The following is a 26256-nucleotide window of genomic DNA, read 5'->3' as shown; positions in this document are numbered from 1 at the left end:
TGAGATTTGAACTGAGGCAGTACCAGAGTCTTTGCTCTTACATTGCCCTATGTGCCAAGTAAGTATACAGGCTAGGTTTATCTGGGGACATAAAGATTGGGAATTCCCTAACCTTGATGTAAATTTTATACGTGAAAACACTTCCCTGTTGTTCTTAGAGGAGTAAGTTCCTTAATTCGTTCAAAGATTAAATATCTACAGTATACCATACACTGCTCACGCTGGGGACAGAGCAGTGAACAGGACAGACGAGGACCCGGCTTTGTTACACGAACAGTACCAGGCACACGTAACACCGGAACAGTGCATTACAGTGCATTTTAATTTCAAAAGTAATGCACGTTTTCATCAGTTTGAATACATTACCTACATTAGACTCTCCTTAATCCAAAGTTACATTTTAAAACTACCCTTTTAAATTAACACCATTCTTCCAAAAATTCTATTAAACAGGATTTAGAACCAGATTTGCAGTTTAAACACCCTTACAGTCTTAGAATGATTTTCTGAACGTAGCACTAGACCATGTATCTTTGTAGTAGTTATATTTTCATCGTATGATAAGTCTTGCTTGTCCATTTAGGAACAGTTTGCTTCCACTGCCCCAAATTGCTTATTACATAGGTTTTTCGGTGTTGTTTTCCTGGTAAGCACTAAGTAATTAGTTATTAAATGATGTCTGTAATAACATGGAGGGTAAAATAATTCTACATTAAAGAAAGTCACACTGCCATTATTATCTCATCCCTAAACCACCAATCATTTGCCAAATTTAAAAGGCCTTTTTTAGCTTAAAAGTGTTTTTTCCTGATGATAAGGGCCCACCTCTAAAAATCATCAGGCTACAACCCATTAACATGAATATTCTACAAATCTCCTAAGGTAATTCCATGTTGTAATGAGAAGGGCAGGGCTCTAGGAGTATTTTCATCCCTTCGCCTTGCATACAGGCTTCCTACCTGCTCTCCGGAGTGAAAGGTAAGCAGTGTCAGGTTCCACTAAGCTCCACCCCTCCCCAAGCCTCCTCAGTCCGCTGCCTAATCTTGCAGGCAGGGACCCATATGGCATCACGAAACGGGCTCCTTACATACATGCAGTTGCACAGCTACTTACATACCCACGCACACGCGTGCATGCCCAACGTATGGGTGTGTTTTGTATGCCTGTGGTGTGAGCCCTGTGTCTCCCTCTCCTTTCACTTGACCCCTGGGGAATCCCGGCAGTACCTGGGAACTCAGGGAATAGCGAGGTGAGGCAAATGGCCCTTTTCCCTTCCCTAGGGGCTGCCACTGCTGGGTCCCAGGAATCTGCAGTGCCTCGTCTCACAAGCAGCTAATAAAGGGAAACTGAGAAGATGAGCCACAGGAGACTACGTGAACGAGGAAGGGGCCGTTGTACAAGACATGATGCTTCGGGAGCTCCCGAGCTATGATTTCTGTTTTTACATACAAAGCCCTAGGAACTGGGGGGGAGGGGGAGGGGCGGGGAAGCAAAGAAACTCAGAATCCAAAATCCTCTGGGATGATGTTTCTCATTGCTCCTAGAAACCCGCGCTGCGCGTGTGTCCTGCACGGGGTTAAGGAATCCAAAGAGACGCCGGCTGAAAGTCGCTGCGCGGAATCGGCACTTGGCGCTTTACGGGGTTGCGCTCCGAAGACGCGTCCGCGCACCATTTTCCCAGGCGTTGCGCGGGTTTCCTAAACCACCCAGCTGCTGCCTCAGAAGGGAGTTTCTAGAAGCTCCTTCTCTACTGCCTCCCCTCCCCCCTTTTTGGTTTTTACCCCTGCGAGAAGCTTCGCCAGCTCCACTGCGTCCGCCCTCCGAGGGGTACAGGTGCCGCTGTCCCAGCCGCCGCCGCCCGGTCCGCCCCTCCTCCGGGCGGGCCTGGGGGCTCGGCCCGGCGCGGCTGCATCGCGAACGGTCTCTCGCCTGGCCGCGGCCCGCCGCCCGGGACTCCCCGCCCTCCCGCGCGACCCCGCGCCTGGGCGGGCGGTGCTTGCGGCGGGCAGGGGGCGGGGAGGGGAGCGGGGGTTCGTCCGGGGGTAGCCGCCTCCTCCGCAGCCCGCCGGCGCCTCGAAACCCGGACCTGCCTCCGCCTCTTCCTCCGGCGGCTCCATCCTGCCTCCCGCGCCTCGTCCTCCCGCCGCCCCCGCCGCCGCGCCCCCGGTGGCTGCCTCGGCGGACCCGGGAGGGGGCCCGTCCGCCGCCCGCTCGGCTCGGCCCGGCCCGGGAGGCGTGCATGCCCCGGCTGCCCGCGGCGCTCACCAGCAGCATGCTCTATTTCCAGATGGTGATCATGGCAGGGACGGTGATGCTGGCGTACTACTTCGAATACACGGACACGTTCACTGTGAACGTGCAGGGCTTCTTCTGCCACGACAGCGCCTACCGCAAGCCCTACCCGGGCCCGGAGGACAGCAGCGCCGTGCCCCCCGTGCTCCTCTACTCGCTGGCCGCCGGGGTCCCCGTGCTCGTGGTAAGCCCGGGGGGTGCCCGCCCTCGCCCCGACTGCCCTTTTCCGCCTTTCGCCTTCAGGGTTGAGGCCCCGCCGAGGTCGGGGCGCGGCAGCCTTTGCCTTCTAAGTTCCTCCAAGTTGGTGGCAGCCCCTTCCCCAGAGGACATTCTTCTAGGGCGCGTCGGGGTAGGTGCGAAGGAAGCCCGCAGCTCTCCCCACCTGCCACCCCCGCACCCCCGCTACCCCCCGCGGTAGCTGCACCTTAGCGTGACACGGAGGGGGATGGGAGGGAAGGGGGCTGTAGACGGTAATGGGTGGGAGTCGGGGCTGGGGAGGAGGTGAGTTATCCGGTTGAATCTTGACTTCATCTACTCTGTGGCCTTGCTCCGCTGGCCGCCACCTCTCACATTGCGACTGGAAGACGAGCAGCAGCGGGGCCAGCGGGAGGGAGACGGCGATCAACTGCTGGGGTGTGGAAGGGACTCCTGCTTCCAGAGTCGGGGCGCAAATTCCCTTTTTACCGCCTCCTTCCCTTTCGAAAGGAAGTGCCAATTAGACTAAGCTGACCAGGGAACAAATATCTAAAAAAGAATATGAGACCTCCTAAATGAAGAGGCTGCAGCAGCAGTGCTTGCTGAAAAGCAGGAGCTGTGCCTGAATTACAAGATTTATTTAAACGGTCTTCCATTCCCTGGGCGGCTTAAGTCCTTTTCTCATAGAGCTTTTCTGAGAATGCCTTTTGGATTTATGAACTGTGTGTGTGTGTGTCTATACGGGCACATGCACACATATATATACACAGATATACATATGTAATTATTAGAATGATAATCGTATAATAATTTACGTATGTGAATGTGGTACAAAGTTATAGGTAGGAGAATTGGTGGTGTTTTTTCAGAAAACAATTATTATGGTTCCTTTAATACTGTCAAAGTATTGGAGGTTCCCTTCCTGTGGTACAGGTCATCTGTCTCTCTCTTTCTCTCTCTCTCAACAGATAACGAATAGGAAATTAAAAATGAAGAGGGAAAGGAAAGGGACTTTTTTTCCCAGTGGTTGAATGTGTAAATTGCAATAATGAATGTTAAGAATATCTGTTTTATCTGTTAGGTTTGGATATTCATGTTTTCTTTGATTTTAGAGGAAATGAGTTAATAATTTACAAAATAATGAAAAGTTCCTAACACACATAATGGAATTCCACAAACCAAGGAACTTCTTGATAACTTCAAAGTAACTTTATCACAGGTACTGTGATAGTTGACTTCAAATACGGCTCTAGCCTACTGGTTTGAAAAGTGTTAGACCTTGCACCAGAAAATGTTTTGTTTTGTTTTGTTTTCAGTGGTAATTTGCTAAAATATGTCAGAAACCCCAAATCCAGCTTCATGTTTGTGTTCTCTCTCCTCTATTTGGAAAGCTGTAAGAGAAAAAAATAAATTGGTCATTCTTGGGCCCTTTTGCTTTCTGCAGATGTTGGGTTTCCAGACACATGTTTTCTAGCAGACTGAATAGCTCAGGGATTTTTCAAGGATTTTTTTTTTTTTTTTCTTTTAAGAAAAAAACCTGTCACTTTCAGGACACTGGTACAGCCATAATCAGTAATGTCTGTAACTCATCCCTTGGTGATTACCATTCTGTGTCTTATTTAAATGAGATAGCACTTTTCAGGTCCTAACCATCCATCCATGGAGGCAGGTGCCATTTAGAGACATAACATATTTGCCCAAAAAATTTGATTATTCTCCACTTAGGGGGACCCACAGAGGGAAAAGGGAATTAATTAGTCATTATTGAGCGCCTGCTTTGTGCTGGGCACTGAATAGTCGTGGCCACATATACTTCTCTGAGCATCCCTTCCAGGAGATAGTCTCTCCAGTTAACATTGGAGGACCCTGAGGATCAGATAATAAACTAGAAGCACCTGAAAACAAAAATGGTGGGTGTGGTGTTTGATGCCTGTGAGACTGATGCCAAATGCCACACTGCTTGTCCTACTTCCAAAAAATATGTTCTCTGAAAGAAGATGAGAAAGGCTGCTTGGGTGGGGATCTAGAATATTCTTGAGAGATTTTAAAAGGGAGGATCCAACTTGATTTCCATGTTTTGATTTTCAGTTCATTAGTTACAAGAGAGAGAATTTGGGAGTCAGTCTGAAGAGAAGGAAATGCTGGATATTCAGGCTAGCTGTGCTGCTGGCCTTTGTTTCCGCTTCTGCTCTTCCCCATATTACACTCTCATAATGTGAAAGTCTGGGAACAGTAATGGCAGCCCTGCTTTTCCATTCTTCTCAAGAACACTGGCCTAGCACAGTCACTTTGCATGAAAACAATATTATTAATAATAATGTTAGTAGTATCCATCATTTGTTGGGTTATATACCCTATACCTATCTAATACTTGCATTATCTATGAAAGCAGTTATTATTACTGTCACCTACCCTTTGGGAAAACTGAGGTTTAGGAAGGTTAAGTAACTTGCCCGAGGACCAAGGCTAAAAACATTACACCCAGAATTTTATTTTTTTTTTTTATTTTTATTTTTTTTTTAAAGTTTTACTTGATTTTATTTATTTATTTATTTATTTATTTATTTTTGGCTGTGTTGGGTCTTCGGTTCGTGCGAGGGCTTTCTCCAGTTGCGGCAAGTGGGGGCCACTCTTCATCGCGGTGCGGGGACCGCTCTTCATCGCGGTGCGCGGGCCTTTCTCCATCGCGGCCCCTCCCGTCGCGGGGCACAGGCTCCAGACGCGCAGGCTCAGCAATTGTGGCTCACGGGCCCAGCTGCTCCGCGGCATGTGGGATCTTCCCAGACCAGGGCTCGAACCCGTGTCCCCTGCATTAGCAGGCAGATTCTCAACCACTGCGCCACCAGGGAAGCCCTACACCCAGAATTTTAACCCTACTGTGTCAAGCTCCCAAACCTGCGCCTTTTCTATTACAATATGCAAATTCACCTTACTCATAAATCATTCTTCTAAATAAATGCCTCAAATGGTCTCTTTCCCCATCTTTTACATTTCTTGGACTGTAGTGATACAGATTCTTCATTATATATATTTTTAATCTTCAAAACTCATTCTAATCCTTAAAGTTAATTTTGAAAAGTAGCTCTCCTCACTGCCACAATCTGTGGTTTTGTTTCAAATTTGCCAAATTTATTTATCTAAAAATTAAAAGCAAAATATTCTTTAAATAGTGTTGACTTGGGGCACAGGTTTGGAGTCTGACAAGTTTGGATTCAGATTCAAAGTGCATCCTGCTGTTATGGTAAGAGTTGGGGATTCTGCTTGCTGTGTAACCTTGAACAACTAATTTAAAGCTCCTTAATCCTTAATTTTCTAAGTCACAGGATTTTGAATATTAAATGAGATATAATATATAAATATCATCCTTGGCCCATAGTTGATACTCCATAAGAGATCACTATTTCATTAACAGTATTAGTAAAATAGTAATTCAGTAAATGCTTATTGAATTCCTATGTTGCAAGCACCATATCAGCCAGAGTAGTGGTTATAAAGGTCATTTCAGAAGTAAACCATGGTCGCTAATCCTTAAGAGTTTACAAGCTAATTTGGGAAATTAGGTAATCATGCCAAAAGTCATAATGTAAATCACCATAATAAAAGTGTTATATGCATATATTTACATATATATATACTGCAAAGACCTCTGGTGGTTCAAAGAGGACAAGATCATTTTTATTTGGAGAGGAGGAGAAAGGCTTCATGAAGAAAAGGGTGGCTTTTGAGATGTGACTTGAAGGAGAGGCTGAAATGGAGTTTGAGTCAGGACATCACAGAATCAGCAGTGTGAACACGAGTGACTACTTGGTAGGAGAAAATGCAGTCTGTACTCTTGAAACAGCGGCTGGTCTGTCTTGTTTCTAAGAGTGGTGTGTGGGGAATGCAGGGGTATATGGCAGAAGAGGAAGACTAGGGTCTCATTGCTGAGTCCTGGGATGTCAGGCTGAGTTTTTCTCCATTTATTGGGAATGAAGTAGGGACTTGTCTGATGGATGGTGTTTTAGGACATTTTGGGGACAGTAGTGTAGGGCTCTTCTATTATTAAAATATCTGTGTAAGATGATTTTACAGTCGTCATCCCTGTGTCTATTTTGTGTTGTGAAATATTATTATTTTAATTGTGTTTTCAGAAAACAGCTGTAATTTGGGCTCATTTACAAAGATGTCATGGTTTATAAACTCTTTGAAAACAGGTACTGTTCAGTTTGATCTGTATGCATTTACCAAAGCACCACCTACAGAATTTACAGATATAAATTTAATTAGTGATCTTTGTTTTTCATTGATTCATTCATTTAAAAGACCTGGTGATGACAATGGTTTCTGCCCACCAAATTTGGATACAGTGGCCACTAGCCCCTATTGTTCCTTAGATCTCTGAGCAACACAGATTATTTGAAGGAGACAAAGTTAGACCATCCCTCTTCATAGAGTCAGAATCAAGACAGAGAAGACCAGCACTGAGTGGGGCAGGTCTGAGGGTTAGGGAGCATCTCTGATTGTTTATGCCTGCATCCCCAGGAAGCTCCCTCTGGGTTCCGGGACTCTGAGGCATGGAGCTACTGCCGCTATACCAAGGATGTTGCATCACTAACTGTGGTGGAAGTAGACGGTGACAGAAAGGCATCTTATATCCAGAGCTCCATCTTGTTAAATCAAAGCCTAAAGCTCTCCCATAGATCTCTCCTTCCTTGAACCTTGCCTTGGGTGCCCACTACTATCTCCACCCATCTCCACTCCTGGAATCCTATGAGTATAAAATGATTTGACATATTTAAGTACCAGAGTAGTGCCCAGCTGAATATGTGTTAGCTACTGTTAATCCTCCCAAGGTTGGGATAATTAATCAAGACAACCTATTTAAGGCACCTAGCAAAATACCTCTGTTAGTGGGTTCCAGGGCTGATAAAATATTTGAGGTGGACAGAAGCCACCTAGTTCGATCCATCACCCACAAAAATTAGGGAGTCTGAATAGCAAGAACAGTAAAACTCAATTAGAACTCTGTTCTTCCAGTCAAGTCAGTGATTTCTGCCTTTGACGACTCCTCCATTTCTTCAGCGGGCTAACGCTAGCTAATATTTCCTACGTACCAGACACTGTGTAATGTACATTTAATGTGTTACTTCATTTAATGCTCACCGTGATAGTACTGTCTTTAAACGTAGGCACTATCATTAAGCCCACTTTATAAATGAGAAATAGGATGTTTAGTGAGATTAGATGTCAGACTTGTATTAATTTTTTTCAGTCCATTAGTATAATTAATCTTCACAATAAACTTATGAAGGAGACTTGGATGTAAAAAGGTGAGATGACCAGTCCAGAGTCCCACAATGACAGTGCTAGAATTGTCAAAGCCTGTCCATTTAGTTCTTTTGTTATGTACCTTTATCCTTACACATTAAATCTTTAAAGATATTTTGTCATCAGGATCCAATACTGGAAGGGTCAAATTTTTCTCAAAACTATTATCTTCAGTTTCTTTTTTTTCTGGTTTGATGGGAACCTTTGTGTTCTGGTGTAGACAGTGGTTTCAATGTGTAGTGTAGGAAATTGTTTTGTTTCCTGTTAAGCTTGAAATGTTGTGCAGAGGTTGGTGGCAGCGGGAGGGGTTCAGAGATATTTCTGTTGTTCTGATCTGCAGCCGAGTTTCTTATCTCTGTGGCACACATTGGCACAGTGCTTCAGGCACCTGCTTTTCTGTGGAAACCGCCCTCTGGTTCTAGACCTGCAAACTGCAGTGCACGGAGAGCTGAGGGGACCTCTGTTTCTAAGACATGCTTCTTTTTTGTTTTGTTCTTTTCTAACATATTTATTGGAGTATAATTGCTTTACAATGGTGTGTTAGTTTCTGCTTTATAACAAAGTGAATCAGTTATACATATACATATGTCCCCATATCTCTTCCCTCTCGCGTCTCCCTCCCTCCCACCCTCCCTATCCCACCCCTCTAGGTGGTCACAAAGCACCGAGCTGATCTCCCTGTGCTATGCGGCTGCTTCCCACTAGCTATCTATTTTACATTTGGTAGTGTATATATGTCCATGCCCCTCTCTCACTTTGTCCCAGCTTACCCTGCCCCCTCCCCATATCCTCAAGTCCGTTCTCTAGTAGGTCTGTGTCTTTATTCCCATCTTGCCCCCTAAGACATGTTTCTTAAAATGGGACCTAGCACTAGATTTGAGGGGGGGAGGGCAGTGAACACACTGAAATTGTATTATAAAATACCGTATGTACATATGTATGTATGTGTGTGTGTATGTACGCATTTTTCTAGTAAGAGCCTCCATGGCTTTATCGGATTGTCAGAAATGCCCAAGATTCCTAAAAGTTAAGAACTACTCTTTGAGGATTTATGGATCTGTTTAAACTCCTCCTTATGTCTCTTAGGCCCTTGCTTTACTTAGATATTCTCATTCATATTCATTCATTCATGTTCACCCTCCCTCTTTCCCTTCTCCTCCCTGCATTTCTTTGATGGTGTCTCTTTTTTCATTCATCCCGTCCCCTTTGCATACTGATTAGGAGATTGTGATGGGGGTAGGGGGTAGCAAAGGCCCAGGAACCTTAAACCAGCTTGCGTTTCCTTTCCCTTTCCTTCTCCCTGCCTCTCCCCCTCCCTTCTGCCTCTTCTCCTCCCACTCCCCTTCTTCCTTTGCCGCTCCCCTTCTCCCCCTCCCCCTCCATCCCCTGTCACTCATTATCCCTGTTGCTTCTCTGCACCAGTTACCTTATCTGAAAAATGTTGACTTATTCCTTCCTGCCTTTCCTACCTTTTGGAACTGTTCTTGAGAATCAAACGGATGTAAATGCACCTTGGAGACAATAAGTCACTTCATGCATATGAGGAAAACATAATGTGAGCAGATTACACGGGTTGTGTAGCTGCTTGTTCATTGGAGATGGTTAGACTGCTTATAGCACGGCTTTGTCAGCCTAATACACTTACTCTGTGGAACAGAAAAACGGAAAAGGTTTTTATACTTCTTTTCTTATTTTCTTGTAGAAAGAAGAGCAAAAATAAAAAGACAACAGTATGAAATGGCCTAACTAATTATTACAGACTATTACTCCAATACTCAATGCTGTTTTTCAAAATGTTTCAATAAGCTCTTACTGTCAAGATTATTAAAAAGAATCATCCCATTTGTGTAATTTGAAAGAAATAATGTTTCCAGGGAGCAATGTTGATACCATCTGTTAAGTGTGCATTGTATCATATTCATTTTTAAATTTGTACTGTGCCCAAAAGTCATTATTTGTAAAAGTTTGGAATGATGATAATGCATCTACTATGTGCTAGGCACAGTGCTGTTACTTGACTTGTATAATGAGGGAGGCGTATTCACTGCCCTTCAAGAGTTCAAACACTATGCATGAAATTATTTCTCCAAGCCTCAGCTTGTCTGTAAACTGAGATGATACTTAACATTATCTTTTAAGAATTAAATATAAACATGCATTAAGTGATAGCTGCTCTTTTAACATAAATGCCAATAACATTTATTGGTGCTACGCAGCAAAGGGACATCAGGTGTCCTTAATCATTTCTGTTGAATGGATGTGGTAAACCATTTACCCTTCACATTAACTATTTCAGGTACTATGTGTGGTAACGAACACATCTAGGGAGCTTAATGCAATTCCTCCGCTGGGTAAATGCCACATCTAGGATCTGAATCCATTACTACAAATCCGATGCTCCCTTGGCTACCTGCCATTGCCCACTAATTTGATTCATAGCCTGAATGGTGGCATTCCTAGAAGGCAGAGGAGAGTTAAAGCATATTGATTACCTATCACTGTGCTCTTTACAGCATCCTTATGCTTGTAAATATATAGGCTCAGTTACAACCAGACATGAAAAGGGGAATTTAAAATCTGTGTTCAATATGTATATGTATAGCTGATTCACTTTGCTGCACACCTGAAACTAACACAACATTGTAAATTAACTATACTCCAATAAAAATTTAAAAAATAAAATCTGTGTTCAAAGACAAAACTTCATTGGTTCCTAAGACCAGTGGAAGAGCCAATAGAACTTGCTTCTCCCAGCTCAACATTCCCATCCATACAGTTCGAGGAGGCAAGTTCTGATGTCAGAGATCTTAACCTATAGTTAGGAAGAGCTTTTAAACAGACTTTGGAAAATCATAAGACTATCATTTTGATGGGAGATATTGTAAAATATGTGAAATGGAGTTCTATATTCAGTACTATTTAAACTATTTCTGAGAATGCCAGTTTTCACTCAGTCAGCCTACTTACTTTTTTAGTCTTATTATGACAGATGTAGTTTGAGAACCACTGTCAGTAGAATCACCATTTTTTTTGTAAAAACAGAATCCTAGAGACTTTTTTTCCAGATCAGGTGGGTTTAAAACTTTAAAGACAGTCTTGGTGGACGTTTCTCACTGAGAGAACATGTGTGAGTGGAAGGTGTGTGTGTGTGTATATGTGTTTTTGGTATTTAATACATTTGTAATTTTTTGTATGAACTCATTTTTATCTCCCTTGCTTCTAACCTTTATAGTGCTCCCCCACCCTTCCCCTCAGGAAAAAGAATATTTCTGATCTAGCACCAACTCCTCTAAGTAGATCCTTTTTCCCAGATGAGGTAGCTGCATTCTCCTCTATGATTCCTTTGTGGCTTTAGCACATTATGGCATTAAAATAATCTTATATTGTGCTTTATGTTGTATTTAATTTTATTCATGTTTCCATCACTAGACTTGAGCATCTCAAAATCAGGGTTTTGTAATCTGACTCATCACGCCCAACTCTTTGGTTATTTTTGGTGGATAAATTACCCAGGGACTAATCGAAGTTTGTGATGATGAGGTTATAATGACCGAATTCTGCTGAGCACACAGTTACTTAATAACCATTCATTAAAATAGGCAAAATACTCCATACAGCCTATTCTGTACGTTTAATGAATTGGCAGCTCTCTGTCCTTTGATGCGTTTTAAGTGTATAAACCCTGTATAAAAGGTTCAGCATAGCCAAGGTGTGACTCTGTGTCCTCAGACTGACATGCTTCAAGCAGAAACCTTCCTATCCATTGAGAACAAGTCACTGGGGTATGGGTTACAGGCCTCCCTGGAGTCTTATACCCCGATCATTCAAGGGTAGGAAGTATTTCCAAACTATTTTAGTCAATTCAGTTCAGTAGCTTGAATTTCACCAATTAGGGGTCCATTTTAGCACTTACCATGCTAACTAAAAGTCACTACTTTCATCAGTAAAAAATCATTTTATATCTACAATGCTAATTTAGTTGTTAATTAACATATGATAGCAAAAAGACTTACAGCAGCCTCTTTGGAGTGTGACCTTTCTGATAAAATGCTTGTGACTCTCGGGATTTCCTCCCTCCCTCCCTTCCTCATTCCTTCTTTCCCTGAGCAGACATTTGTTGAGTACCTTCCATGTGTAGCATACCTTGAAAATAAGGCTTACAGAAGTTACTTGACTTGCTCCAAATCCCAAAACCAGAATTAGAGCCCATCTTCCCCTTTTCCAAATCTTTCAAAGCAGTGTCAGGAAGTAAAACACTCCTGAAATCATGGGGCGGTTAAATACAAATGTAGTCCTGACATATCTGCGTATTACCAAAATAACTTACGGCATTTCTTCTCTAAGGATTTGTGTTGATATACTGCTATGTTGAGGAAATCGTGTATTGTGTTTCTAGCATAATGATCCCTTTTTTGAAAGGGTGCTCTCAGTAGTGCCAGTAGAAACTGTACTTTTCTATCGAGATTTTTAATCGAGATTTCAGATTTAGCTTTTTCTCACACTGGGGTGCACAGAAGTACTCTTGACACTGAGAAGCATCTTGTATTTCCAGAGATCTCATCAAAGCAGAATGCCATGTTCTCCGAAACAGCAAAATTGAGCAGTCTTGGATAAAGGCAGTGCACCTGGGGCCTCATCTTGTAATTTAAAATGAGCTCCTGACATTTCCAGTCAAAAAACAAAACACTATCTTTGGGTTGGTGGCAATGACCTCTTCCTTCACACGTGCCTTTCCAGTGTGGGGTTTACTCAGTTACTAAAATGAATGAAGAGACTTAGTCAAAACTACGTGACACCCCTTTTGGTCTTTCACAAAGAGACCTTTGTTTCTTCTTCTTGCTGGCTCCATCACGTGGTTCCTTGTGGGGTCTCCTTTTCCTTTTTCCTGGGGCTCAGTCTAGAATACAGATAGAGGAATCCAGTAGACACTTTATTCAAGCCACACTGTCAGGCTTTTTCTGCCACTCCATTTTTGGAAAAGATTTGTGAATCCCCTGTGAGAGAGATTATGCTTCTTTGTAACTGGGACTTTTTAGTCATGAAAGAGGCCTTAGAGATCATTTAGTTTCATCTCTTAATTTCCAAATGAATGGCCAGAGAGATTAAATGACTTGCCCAAGGCCATGCAGCTAATGAGAAATTACACCAATTGCTGACATATATGGGCACTTGGTATACATCAATCCTTCTTGTACTTTACACATATTAACTAATTTAATCCTCACAGCATTAGAGGTAGGCACTATTGTTATCTCAATTTACAGATGAGAACACTGAGGCACAGGAAGATGAAGCAACTAGCCCATGACCCCACAGCAAGGAAGTGACATACCTGGGCAGAATGTCTCCATATGAGCTTTTGATAACACAGAGATGGTTCTCTTCTCCAGTACCAAATTCTTTGTCATCTCCTGGAGAGGTTAAGGCCGCCTGCAGCAAATCGTTCTGCATAGCAGTGTTAGTTGGGAGATAGAGGTGAAGAGTATGTGATTATTATGATAGCTTTTTCCTTATGACTTTATAGTGCTGATTGAAAACATTTTCCTGAATGTTGTATTTACAATTAGCACTTAATCTGTGATAGTGAAGACATAGTAACAGATAAGGAAAAAGAGCATATTTAATTCCCAAATCACTTGGTTCTATGATGCCTTCTTTTATGTTGCTGACATCAAATCTTTTCAGACAAAAAGTAAAACTACATTTGAAACTTGCCACAAGTGGATATAACAAAAACCTAACCTTTTTTTTTTTTTTTTAATTTATTTATGTTTGGCTGTGTTGGGTCTTCGTTTCTGTGCGAGGGCTTTCTCTAGTTGCGGTAAGCGGGGGCCACTCTTCATCGCGGTGCGCGGGCCTCTCACTATCGCGGCCTCTCTTTTTGTGGAGCACAGGCTCCAGACGCGCAGGCTCAGTAGTTGTGGCTCATGGGCCCAGTTGCTCCGCGGCATGTGGGATCTTCCCAGACCAGGGCTCGAACCCGTGTCCCCTGCATTGGCAGGCAGATTCTCAACCACTGCGCCACCAAGGAAGCCCCAAACCTAACCATTTTTAATATGCAGACGTTTAAGTTCTTTTTTATTAAATTTAAAACTGAGGGAATTTAATTAGGGAGTTGATTACACAGGTGATGGGAAAGTTGAGAAGCTGAACAGGAAATGGTGAGACCACCCAGAGTTTATGCAATAGCAGAAAGCCACTAGTACAACTGCCAAGGCTGGAGAGACGAAGGAAGGAGATGGGGTTATCAGAGCTTGGGGCAGAAGTTGGAACCTAAAATGATGTATTTCACAGGAGCTAAAAGTATGGAGGAGAGCTCTTGTTAGAGGTGTTGCCTGAGGAGGGAGGAAAGAAGTGATGAAGAAATACCGATTTTGCCTTCTTCTGCCTTTCAATCTCCCATCCATACCTCCCAGACTTTAAGTTCTTTTAATGTGATTTTTACGTAACACAATAAAATTATCACACTACATATAATTGGTATATAGCCTATCTACTGCATTCAAGACATAATTATTACGTTTGGCATACTAGTTTGACATAAGTTTGGCAACTAGTTAGAGGCATGGAAAAGCTATTGGTATAAATATATTTCAGGAAAAAGAATAGACATTTATATATTTATATGGTTTGAAATCTTCTCTTTTTTTTGAAGGAACTCAGAGACATTCTCAAAACTTGGTCCAATCCTGTGGTGCTATTTCCTGCGAAACAGCAGTGACCTGAGAAAGCGCAGCTCTCTGCTTTCTGTAATTCTCTCTGCTTTCTGTAATTCTCTCTGCTGTTTCCTTCTGTTAAATGATCTCTATTCTTTAATTTGGGCAACTTCAGTCATACCTCTTTCATAACTCTTTCCTTGATGTGTCTAGTCAATAGCAATCTATCTTTCCTATAAACTCCTTTTTTCTTTGAATATAAGTCTTTCCCCATATATACTTTCCATAAAACAGGAGTAGTTGCAGGTATGGGATGGGGAGCTGGAGAGAAAGCAAGACAAAAGAAAAAGATCAGTAGTAATAATGTACTCTTTTATGGAAATAGTGAATGCAGAGAATTGGTAATAAATTTTGTATTCGCAGGTTTCATGATAATCTGAAATTAAAATAAATAAATAAAAGGAGCAGTGACTCACTGGACTCACAGGCTGGTGACCTGAGCTGTCCTTCTTGCTCTGCTGCTTTCTACCTTTGAGACCTTGAGAGAAAGTCAAGTAGCGTTCCCGCCTCTGTATCATTAGATAATTGGTTTGAAAGGGTTTGAACCTCACCCAGGGCAGAAAACTGACTCATGGCCCCCGGAGCAGCTCTTTCTGTGCATGAAACAAGTCTGACAATTAGGACGCTCTGTGTTACAATGAAAGTCTGTCTCCCTGTCTTCTGCTCAGTGGTCTCTGTCACCTTTTGAAGCCATCTGGAACCCCCTAGATGGTTTCTCTCTGACTCTTCCTTTCTTGAGACTTAAAGTCTTCATCTTGACATAGCATGGATTTGAGTCCATTTTACCCTTTTGGCCACTCACATCTGACTTCACTTCGGATGTCCTATGTTTTTAAGGTGTGTCACCAGCACTGAATGATGTGTCTCAGGTGTACTTTCACCCCTCGCAAATAGAGCAGGAATTTTGCATACAGTTTTTTTCTTAATGCATTAGCCTTGGGATCAATATCCAGTCACCTTGTGGTTAGTTATCTCATCTGTAAAGGGAGTAGCTTAAACTTTCCGTCAGGTAGGCAGAAGCACTGTATGATGATGTACCCTGTTCTGCTCCCATGGCCCCAACAGACATTGCTAAGAGACTGTGGCATTTTCTCACCAGCTGAGACTGATCTGGGCTTTCAGTCCTTAAGACAGAACTCCAGGTGACCTCTTGTAACTGTATTTGCCCTCTTGGAATCAAATGACTATTAAAATGCTTCAATTGTTTGTAGCATGTACAATGTAGTATACTGCATGGCTATGCATTATAGTTAATTACATTTAAATACTATGGCCGCCAAAAGATTATAAATGCTTATAGAAGAGCAAATATGTCTCGTATATCTTTGACTCTTGCTCATCACATAATGCCTAACAGAGTGCCTTTCAAGTAGTAGATATAAGTAATTATTTGTGTATTTTAGAAGAGAATTAGAGAAGCATAAATTAAAATTATTTATAATTTTACCCGTTCACAGATACTTAAATCGTAAAGTCCAAATTATTTTTCCGAAACCCATCTTTAATATTTCACTTTATTTGCCAGTGATCCCTGATCTCAAATATTTTCCCCATGTACACTCACTTCAATTTTTTCATTTACTTAAAGTTATGTAGAATGTAGTTCAAAATAAATCTTATTTACTTCATGTGAAGAATATTTCAAACACCTATCATTTTGTTTTAAAAATCTTTTAACATCATCAAGTTTTGCTTCTGTAACCACTATTTCATTTCCCCATGTCTTTGATTGTCCTTTGCACATACTTTTGTAACTTAAATTGTCACTCTTAAGCTTTTATGTAGCACATGCTCTTTTTCATCAAGTTTGACATTTTCTTTATTTCAATACTTTATTTTATTTTTCTCAAAACAAATTGGTTGATTTAAAGAGCATATTATCTTCCATTCTATTTTGTAAATTAAACCACCAATACATTTTATGTGTGAAATTTGCATATATGGTAAATTGGAAAACTTTTTTGGTGTTCTGAAGGAGGATTCAGATGGCTGGCAGGGTTTCTAAATGAGATGAGTCATGATTTTATTGTCATTCAGGGTCTCTGAATCATACTGTATACATTTTCATTAGTAACCATAGATTAAGAGTTGAAACATTTGACTCAATACATGGAACTGTTTTTGAGGAGAGTTTCTTTCCTTGGAGAGTGATAAAAATTAGTGGTGCTTTAGAGAATGACATTAATGAGTAAAGAAAGATTCAGTGCTGCTGGGGCAGGCGAATCACTTACAACTTCAATTAACTTCAGGAGGAACCAGGAAAATGAAATTAGGATTTTACTGTTTATGGATACTTTTCATTGAAAAACGGGATTTTCCAATTAGAGTAAAATATCAAACAAGCGCAAATTAGTTCCTCTCTGAATCAAATGGGTGCAAATGAAATGGTCTCCTAGCAATCACATTGAAGCACAATGACCTGGTATTCAGTAATTCATTTCTTCATGTATTCTTTAGAAAACATTTACCAGTCCTCCCCGGACAAGGCTTTGTGTGTGTAAGCGATTCTACACATTCAAATGGAAGAAAGGATTCCTGTCCTCAAGGAACTCAGTCCCATGTGTGTGAAGAGTTAAAATATACTAATCCTGATAACTGACAGTGGGCTGGGGTGAGGGAAAGCGAAGAAGGGAGTGAAAGAGACTTCTGAGAGCAGGTGATGTTAGCTAGTCAGGGACGTGAGGCAAGGGTATTCCAAGCAAAGAACAAACACAAAGTCATTTAGGCTGGAGAAACCTTCTTGTTTGAAGAAACTCCAAGAATGTCTGGAACGGAAAGGTGTCTAACACAGAGGCAGTTAAGTTCAGAACATAAGGGTGTTTAGTAAAAAGTACATTACAGTAATACTCAGAGTTTGAAGTCCAAATTCCCTTATCAGCTTGAAGAGGTAAACCTGTGATACACAGTCTAACCTCTTAGGCTCACTTGATCTGTCTGCAAAATGGGACGTCTAAATCTACCTGTCTTACAAAGTAACTTTATTTCTGTGACTGATTTTAATTTAGTAAACTAAAGAAACATTAGAATACTTTTTAGAGTTTTACGGCAATATTCATCACATGGGTCTTGACTGGCAAGTGTGTTCCAGAGTACTTATATTTTCTTTGTTTTAAATAAACATCCCGTTGTGAAATAAACTGTTAGATAGCTACTGAGAAGTTAACCCCCCTGACACGTATATTACAGGATTTTAAATCATTATTTGCAACATGGACAATGCTAAAAGATCCATATTTGTATAATTATGAAAGCTTATGTTAGTATGCACATTTAAAATTTAAATTGGTTAGGATATTTTTGTTACTATTGCTGTGTTTTGTCTCTATAATTAGGTCACTTTGACTTGCATTTTATAAATTACATAACAGGTGTGCTCACCTGTGTAGCAAATGTCTTCAGTCTTCTCATTTTAAATTGGATACTAAAGTGAAAAATATGCATCTACATGTTGCTCTAGAAACGTGAGGACATGCGCGTGCAGTTCTTTTAGAAAGCACGGGTTAAAATTTATGTGTAATGGACCTGTATCATTCTTGGTAGGTGAGACTCAGATTTTCCAGTTTATGGCATTAAGGATTAAATGTGCTTGGTTTTTTTGCAAGATGCTCTATCCTTCTAAATTTAGTCATCTAATTAAGATTTCCATTCATGGGGAATGACTTTAAAGAGCACATAAGACAGGCTTTTACACAAACAAGCTTTGATTGGATTAATTGGATTTGCATAAATTTTATGATGTGAGTGTGCTAGTGTCTCGGCTTCATCTGCTGGGAAGGGAGAACTTAAAGGGATTTGTAAAGAGGAGACACATTAAAAGGTTGCAAAGGAAGCACGTAAAAGCAGTCAGGTTAATGGCATGGCGAGAACAAAGCAGCGCTTTGGCAATATATAAGCTGGCCAAGTCTGGAGAAGCTGGGCATAGGGAAAAAGAGATGGGAGGTTCAGAAAGACCACAAGATTTTGGTGTGTGTGTGTTTTTTTGTTTTTATTTTTGTTTTTGTTTCCCCAGAAGGAAAGGGATCTAGAGCAGCCCTGATGCCTGATATGGGTTTGATGACAGAGGCTGGGGGAGCTGGTGGTACATTTAGGACTGAGATAGCCAAAGCAAGGATGGCAGCTTGGATTGTAGGCAGGCAGGCTTTTTGCAGGCAGTTCCAACAGAGGGTCACTTGGTCATTAGAGACCAGTGCTGATCCAGGCTTACCGAAAAGATGGCAGCCTGGAACTGGGACGCTGAGAAGTAGGGCAGAGCAGGGCAGCACCAGGGAAGCAAAGAGGTGGTGAAGTGGAGGAAGGCACATGTGAGTGAGACAAGGCAGGCTGGTCAGAATAGGCAAGTCCAGAGGAGCCAAGGGACAGAACAGGCTGCTGAGACAAGGTCTCAGGCACACAGTCTGGGGCACCAGGGCTTGGCCCAAATTAGGATCACCAGCAGTGGAGACCAGGAACCCTTCCCAGCAGGCAACAATCAGAGGCTCAGAAATTGATTCTGAGCCAAGTCTCAACAACAGATGTGAGGTAATAGAGTTCGGAAAGCCTTGATATGGAACCAAACTTCAGACCTCCCAACTGCTAGTGCAGAAGTGATCTGCAGAACATTGATTCTGGCATTCACGTATTAAATAGTAACAGTGAGACATCAACAATAGCGACCTCGTCACCCCTTACATTTGCATAAAACTCTATCCTTCACAGAGTGGTTCACAACAATCACGTGACATGGATAGTCTAATTGCTTAGAGGTGATAAAACCCAGGCTCAGAAAAATAATATTTTCTCACAGTCTTGCAGTCAGAACGGTGGCAGAGTTTAGATTAGAACCTGTCCCTGGTGTGTTTAAACCTTTGCTTTTAACATGCTTTGCAGAAAGTAAAGAAAAGGGCAGCTGGTATGAAGATAAATGAGAAGGGCTTTCCTGACCTCGGGAAGTTCACAGTCCAGTCAAGCATCCAGGCTCATGCAGAAATAACCTTAACGTTTCAAAAACTCATCCCGGTACTAGAAGAGCAACTGGGGCTTGGGAAGCATTCAGCCACTGTGTGATGTCTGAATGAATATCGAGTGAACTGCTGTGGTAGCCCAGTGAAGAGAATAATCAGTTTGAACTCAGGCTATAAAGAAGGCTTCTCTGAGAACATGGCATTTTAGCTACTAATGACAGGATGCTTCCATGAGGGACATGCTTGTTTGGATTTGGATGGAGGGGAAAGAGAACTAGTATTTATTGAGGTAGATTTAGATCAGACATACCTGGGCTTGGATCCTGGATCTACTACTAATCAGTGTAATATGGGGCCGGTAACCTGACCTTATTGACTCTCAGTTTTCTTATAGCACATACTCATTGTACAGAAGCTAGTGCCTTGGAACGTGTTAATTTGGTGGTGGTGGGGGGTGTAATTTAATTTTCACAAGGGTTCTATCATTTTGTATTATCACCCTTTCGCAAAAGAAGAAACTGAGACTCAAAAAATGTTAAGTAACTTGCATGAAGTTAAGCAATTTGAAACTAGAAGATCTTCCTGGCTCCAAAACCCATTCTTTTTCCACCACCCTCCAGTGACATGCAAGGGATGTGTTGAGGGGCTCCAGGGGGAGCTTTGAAAGGAGGGAGTGAGCTTCTTTCATTTAGTCCATTTGATTGTATTAGGGAGTTTGTAGGAGAGAGTTAGAACCAAGAGAAGAGAGCAGTAATTTATGTGTAATTGAAACAATTCCAAATGCAACGATAACTATCACTGATGGAGAAAAGAGGTTTAGAGGATAGGGTAAAAATTCCGTATGAACATCAGACAGCTGAAATGTCTATTGAAATTGTAGCCCTTATAAAGTAAGATGAGGTGGGTTTAAAGGTGTAAACATATTCAATGAGTGAATCAAGACAATATTAAGTTGAACTAAACAACCAGCAGAACTTATGTCTCATGGGTATTTTGAATTAGGAGAAAACAGCTTAACTGTAAGAATATTAAATAGGATGGAGGTGAAAAAAAAAGGAGGATATTAGTCTCTTTCCAGAGTATGATCTGGGATCTATTTGTATTTAACTGTCTTTTTATATCTCCTTTTGTCAATTCTGCTTTTCCCAAATTATTCTTGATTGATGCAGGATCCCAGATAAGTAGATATGATAAAAATGTAAATGTGAGGGCTTGTGGATTCTCATAGTACCATAAAGAAGGAAGCTGTCTTGCTACTGGATAGGTGATATGAATAAAGATTTTTTAGTATGTTAAAGTATTGGCAAAGGCATAAATTCTGAGCCACACAGATTGTCTGTATGTGAATATGTGGATGGATGGGTGATGAAACATTGACACCATGGCATGGCTATGGTGTCAGGTCCACAAGTGTCTCAGTGAGATCCTACCATTGTTATAGCTAACATCATTCATTCAGGTAGCAGGTATTCAGTTTGTGATTCAGCTGAGCCAAGCTTCTTTTCATTCTTCCTATATCTCTCTTCTTTCCTCCCTCCCTTCCTCCTTTCCTCTCTTTCTTCCTTCCTTTTTTCAGCAAACATTCATATTTTGCCTTCTCTGTGCCAGGAACTGGGCAAAGTTCTGATAATAGAAAGATAAATAAAAGAGTCAGGAATCATAGTTGAGACTCAACCATTGTAGACCTTAGAGGAATTAAAACTCATTCCTGCTTTTCTCCTTTGGCTTTTGGCAGACAAAAGTTTGGAACTGTCAAAAGATTTTACAACTTTTGTGTAAAGTTACATTCATTATCTATAGCATAGCTATAACACCAGAGGTAGTTTTGCATGAGCATTTTGAGAGAGTTACATTCTTACTATTCCACTGTCTCCTTTTCATCTTTGTTATCTTTGGTTACTGGTTTATTTAATAGGTACTTTCCAAAAGCTCCGTCTACTGTAGTATAAGTATATACTATATACGATGTGAATGTTCTGTAAGAGCCTTCTCTGTGGAAGAGGCCAGTTCCTGACCAGAGTATAAGCCATCACTCCCTAGCAAATATCCGCACGTAGGGAAATAGCCACTCATAGGGAAACTGACTGGATTAAAAACATACCAGGAAAAAGGTATACTTAAATAATGCCAAGATGAGGAACTAGATAAGGGCAGGAGCTGGTTCACTTAGAAGCATTTATTGAGTTTGCTGCATTTAAATAGATGGTATATTAAAAAATAAATAAATAGATGGTATCTATAAAAAGTTTACTTAAGAATCCTAGTTGATTGGCAAAAATTCATAGTCAAGAAAAACCAAGTTAGAAATTCTAGATACATTAGCACACGTCTGTAGAAACAATAATAACATTGCTTTCAGGAAGGAAGATAGGAAAAAAAAAAAAAACAACAAGGTACAAATTTTGTGAGTTGATTCCTCTCTGATCTGTTTGTTGTGTTAGTTAGACCGTGTAGGCATAATGGATGGTGAATTGATTGTTGCAGGTTAGACCTCAGATGTGATTGACACGTCAGAGCTGCATCTAACTCAGGAACATGACAAACGTCAGGACAGTTGATTAAAATAACCATCCGATACAGTAGAGTTTCATGTGTATTTATTTAATCCATCCTCAAATGTATGCTCAGTTGTCTGGTAGAGTGTCTATCATAGAGCATTTTATCTTTTGAAGACCAAAACACTGTAATAAAGAGACATGATGAAAAGTTTCCTAAAAGCTCTCCTCATATTTAGTTTTATATTCCTACCTTAGAGAATCAATCAGATGTGCACACTAAGTAAATGCCTAAAAATCTGTATCCGCGATACACTGGCAACTCTTCCCTATGCTCTGGCTCCTCTGAAAACCCAGGACCTCCCAAGCCATCTGCAATTATGATGGACCAGGGGATGTAAAAATAGAATCTAGCCCCATGATATCTAATAGAAATATAATACAGACCATATTTTACAATTTTCTAGTAACCACTTTTTTAATTAAAAAAATAAAAAGAAAACAGGTGAAATAAATTTTAATAATATATGTATTACTTAACCCTGTATATCCAGAATATTATTTCACCAGGTAATCAATATAAAAATTTATTAATAAGTTAGTTTCCATTGCTTTTTGTACTAAGTCTTTGAAATTCAGTGTGTGTTTTACACTTACAGCACATCTCAGTTTGGACCAGCCACCTTATGAGTGCTCAATAGCCAAGTAAGTGCCCAGGGCTATTGACAACTGTATTGGCCAGGACAGACATTTTTTTCTTGTTATCTTAAAGAAACTTAGTGGTTTCCTAGACTATTTTTCCTCTGATTTTAGGGGATACTTTTGAATTGATATGTACCATTTTGAGTTGTACTTCAGAAGACACACCTGAGTAGATTTTTAAAGAAGTGTTCTCAAATGAACAAAGATTTGGTTTACTGTAACTGTTTCAAATATGATTTTTAAAACACTTTTTAAAATAAAATACTCTTTTTCATCAAGGTTAAGAAATAGAGGGCTTCCCTGGTGGCGCAGTGGCTGAGACTCTGCCTGCCAATGCAGGGCACACGGGTTCGAGCCCTGGTCTGGGATGATCCCACATGCCGCGGAGCAACTAGGCCCGTGAGCCACAATTACTGAGCCTGCGCGTCTGGAGCCTGTGCTCCGCAACAAGAGAGGCCGCGATAGTGAGAGGCCCGCGCACCACGATGAAGAGTGGCCCCCACTTGCCACAACTAGAGAAAGCCCTCTCACAGAAATGAAGACCCAACACAGCCAAAAATAAAATAAATAAATAAATTAAAAAAAAAAAAAAAGAAAAGAAATAGAGAAAGATGTGAAAATATTAAAACACTTCTGAAGCTTAACCTTGGATCTGGACATATTACAGATTTCCCTTCCATGAATCTTGCTGTGGGAGGAAAAAATTCTTTGCTGTGTGTAGATTCTCCCCCAGTCACCTCTTCCTTTTGCCAGTTCTTTGTATATGTTGAAGTATGTGGAGAAAGGTTATTCAAGGCATCATTAAGACATTCTTGCTTTTTTTTAAATAATAGGATTTTGTCTTATCTTCAGCACACATGGTGGCAGCAAGTGCCCTAAAGACTGCAGTTCTATCATATGTATCTTTTCTTTCTTTGTTTCATTCATTCATTCATTCATTGGTTCATACAACACTTAGTGTCAGACCACTTGCTGGGCATGGAGGTTAAACAATGAAAAGGCTGTCACAATGTAGTGGGAAAATTGTGTAAAATAGAACTACAAATATTAACATATGATGTCCTTCACTACCCTCAAGAGGACATATTACTTAATCTTTGTTGGTGTGATAGAGTTTGGGCCCAGATGTCTTAAAAATGGGGAAGTGTTTCTCTTTTCCTTTACTTTTATTGAAGGTGCTAATTATGTTAATGTTCCTGGGTTCCAGCCAGTCCTTTTTCCAAGCAAATACCCCTATCCAGAGAAGCTTATGTTCATGTTTGTGCTCAGTTATTAGAGCCATCAAATCAGTCTGCATAGATATCAAAAGGAGTGAATACTTTACTATTTGAAATTACACCTGGGTTATATTGGTACTTTTACAAGTATTGCCACCAAAATATCATTGTTGACAACTTTATTCATACTGCAAATACTGGCAAAAAATATACTGTTGCAACGTTCAGTTCATCTGTATGTGTGGATCAGAGCTTCTCACTGCTTCCTGTACATCTCCAAGTACATGAATCACATGCCATGATTTTTGCTAATGGAGGGGCACATTGCAGAATCTGTTTTCCTCTAGTGCCAATTTACAAGTGTTCCCACTTGCCAGGATGCTCTTTGCAAAGATGAGATTGGATACAAACACCTAATGCCGTGTATCAGGACAGGTGAGGCAGAGAGCCATTCTGTAACCCAATGGAAGAGCTGGGGCATGGGAACAATTGAAGAATGGACACAGAAGGGTAGACCACCCCAAGGGTGCTCTGGCATCTGGCCTTGCAGCAGAACATGAGCTATGGAAAGAGGACTTACAGAAGATAGGAATTGTAGGAAAGTCTGCATCAGGGAGGCCTGTGGGGAGTAGGGGCGTGTTTGGTACTGGGCAGAACACATCTCCCAGGAATCTAGGAGCTGGTGGGTGTGGGGAAAACCTGTTGCTAAGTTAGAGAATAGGGCTTTAGCGACCATGTAGGGTTAAGCAGAAGAACTCCACTGCTTGGAAGACAGAGGGGGACTGAGAGTCTCATCCATAGCGGCACTGGGGTGCTAAATAGGTGACCAAGGCAGAGACTCAGGAACTGGGCTCATCCAGCAAAAATCAGGCACAAAGTAGAAACTGCATTTCAGGAACAAGGCCTAAATCTCATCATCAAATATAGGCTGGAGTGTTCAACCTGAATTAGCAGTAGAAACTTGATATTGAATCACAGAGCCTGGGCTATAGCTGTGTAGTTCTCTCCTGCCTAAAGTCTGAGTTTTCAGAGATCAGGGAGAGCTCAGCTTAAACTTTGGGGACAAAGGGGAAAGAAATATACTCAGGTGACCCTGGTTTTGTGAAGAGGGTGGGGGAGGGGAGGTACAGAGCTAAGAATGAACTAGGATGAAACACTGTCATCCATTTCAGAGTCCCACCGTCAACTCCTCACCGAATTGATTTCATTATTTAAATTGAACCCATTGTCAGGTCATTTACGATTAGACTGTTTGGGGAATTGCCCTGTTGATTCAGCTAACAAGGTTTTGTGAAAGGCAAAGGCAATGTGAAAAAGTTTTCTGCTTTCATCACCGCCAAACCCTTTCTTGGAGGTCACCACCACCAACCTTCTTGTTTGGACGTTAAATTCCTCCACTTCTTTGCAACACCGAACACAGCTGATCGAGGACCCCCCCCACCCCACCCCCGACATTATCTCCTCTCCTGGTTTCCTTGACGTGATCATTTTCTTCCATCTCACTGACACTCCTGCTCTGTGTCCTTTGTTGCTCCTCTCTTTGTTTCCCACTCCCCAGTCGTAGGTGATCTCAAAAGGTACCCTTAAGCTTTTCTTTCCTCTGCTCTCCTCTCATGATTTGCGTGTGCCCCTTTGCTTCCCCACTGCTCTAAGCCTGGCTCATTACCTGGAAGGATTACTGCCTCAGCTAACTTAACCTGGATTTTCACCCCTCTCTCTAGTCTCCTCTGCTTCCAGATTGATTTTCCTGAAGCACAGATCTGATCACACTACTCCCCTGCCCAGAAATGTTATAGCCTCCGACTGTGAACAAAATCAAGTACCAGCTTCTCACTTAGATCTCAAGGCATTTACATCATGGTCCTAAGATAGTCTCCCATTAGGCTCCCATATCTAGTCTGCATTCCAGCCAAATTGGCCCACTTACTGTTTCTCAAGGATATCCTATACTTTCCCTCCTCTGAGACTTTATTTATATTCTCCTTCTGCCCTATAACTGTGGTAACCACATGTCTTGGTGTGTCTGGATCAGTCCCGGTTTATTCCTATTGTCTCGATAATAGTATCACTCAGCTCCCATTTCACACTCAGAAGTGTAGTAGTTTGAATGATAGATTATATGGTCACCCTACCTATAAAGCTCTTTTTCCTGTTCCTTCTCCCTGTCTTATTCCTCTGTCTGCACTCTAACTTTGCTTGTGGTAAACATAGCCCTATCCTTTTAAGCCATGTGCCATATTAAAAAAAAAAAATTAACTTTCATGAGATTTACTTTCTCACTCTCCACCCTACCATCACCAATTTAATGTATTCCCTTCCTATTTTCAGCCCCTACATTTACCAACATGGTATTGTAGTTGTTTTTAAATGTAGTTATTTGTATATTTTAAAT

The 26256-nt window shown here is 41.3% G+C and overlaps 1 protein-coding gene across 2 annotated transcripts in view; it reads left to right on the top strand.

The window, feature by feature from the left end:
* The first annotated feature begins 2079 nt into the window (after positions 1–2079).
* The window catches only part of PLPPR5 (phospholipid phosphatase related 5), a 127630-nt gene continuing 103453 nt past the window's right edge, over positions 2080–26256 (top strand). For both annotated transcript variants that reach the window (XM_007169544.2, XM_007169543.2), the window contains exon 1: positions 2080–2476. In XM_007169544.2, coding sequence (XP_007169606.2) covers positions 2240–2476 — 237 coding nt within the window. In that variant the 5' untranslated portion in view covers positions 2080–2239. The remainder of the gene's footprint in view (positions 2477–26256) is intronic.

This window comes from Balaenoptera acutorostrata, chromosome 1 (genome assembly GCF_949987535.1).
Source record: "Balaenoptera acutorostrata chromosome 1, mBalAcu1.1, whole genome shotgun sequence".
NCBI lineage: Eukaryota > Metazoa > Chordata > Mammalia > Artiodactyla > Balaenopteridae > Balaenoptera > Balaenoptera acutorostrata.
Note: the sequence above shows the minus strand (reverse complement) of the source record. Positions and strands in the feature narration are given on the sequence as shown.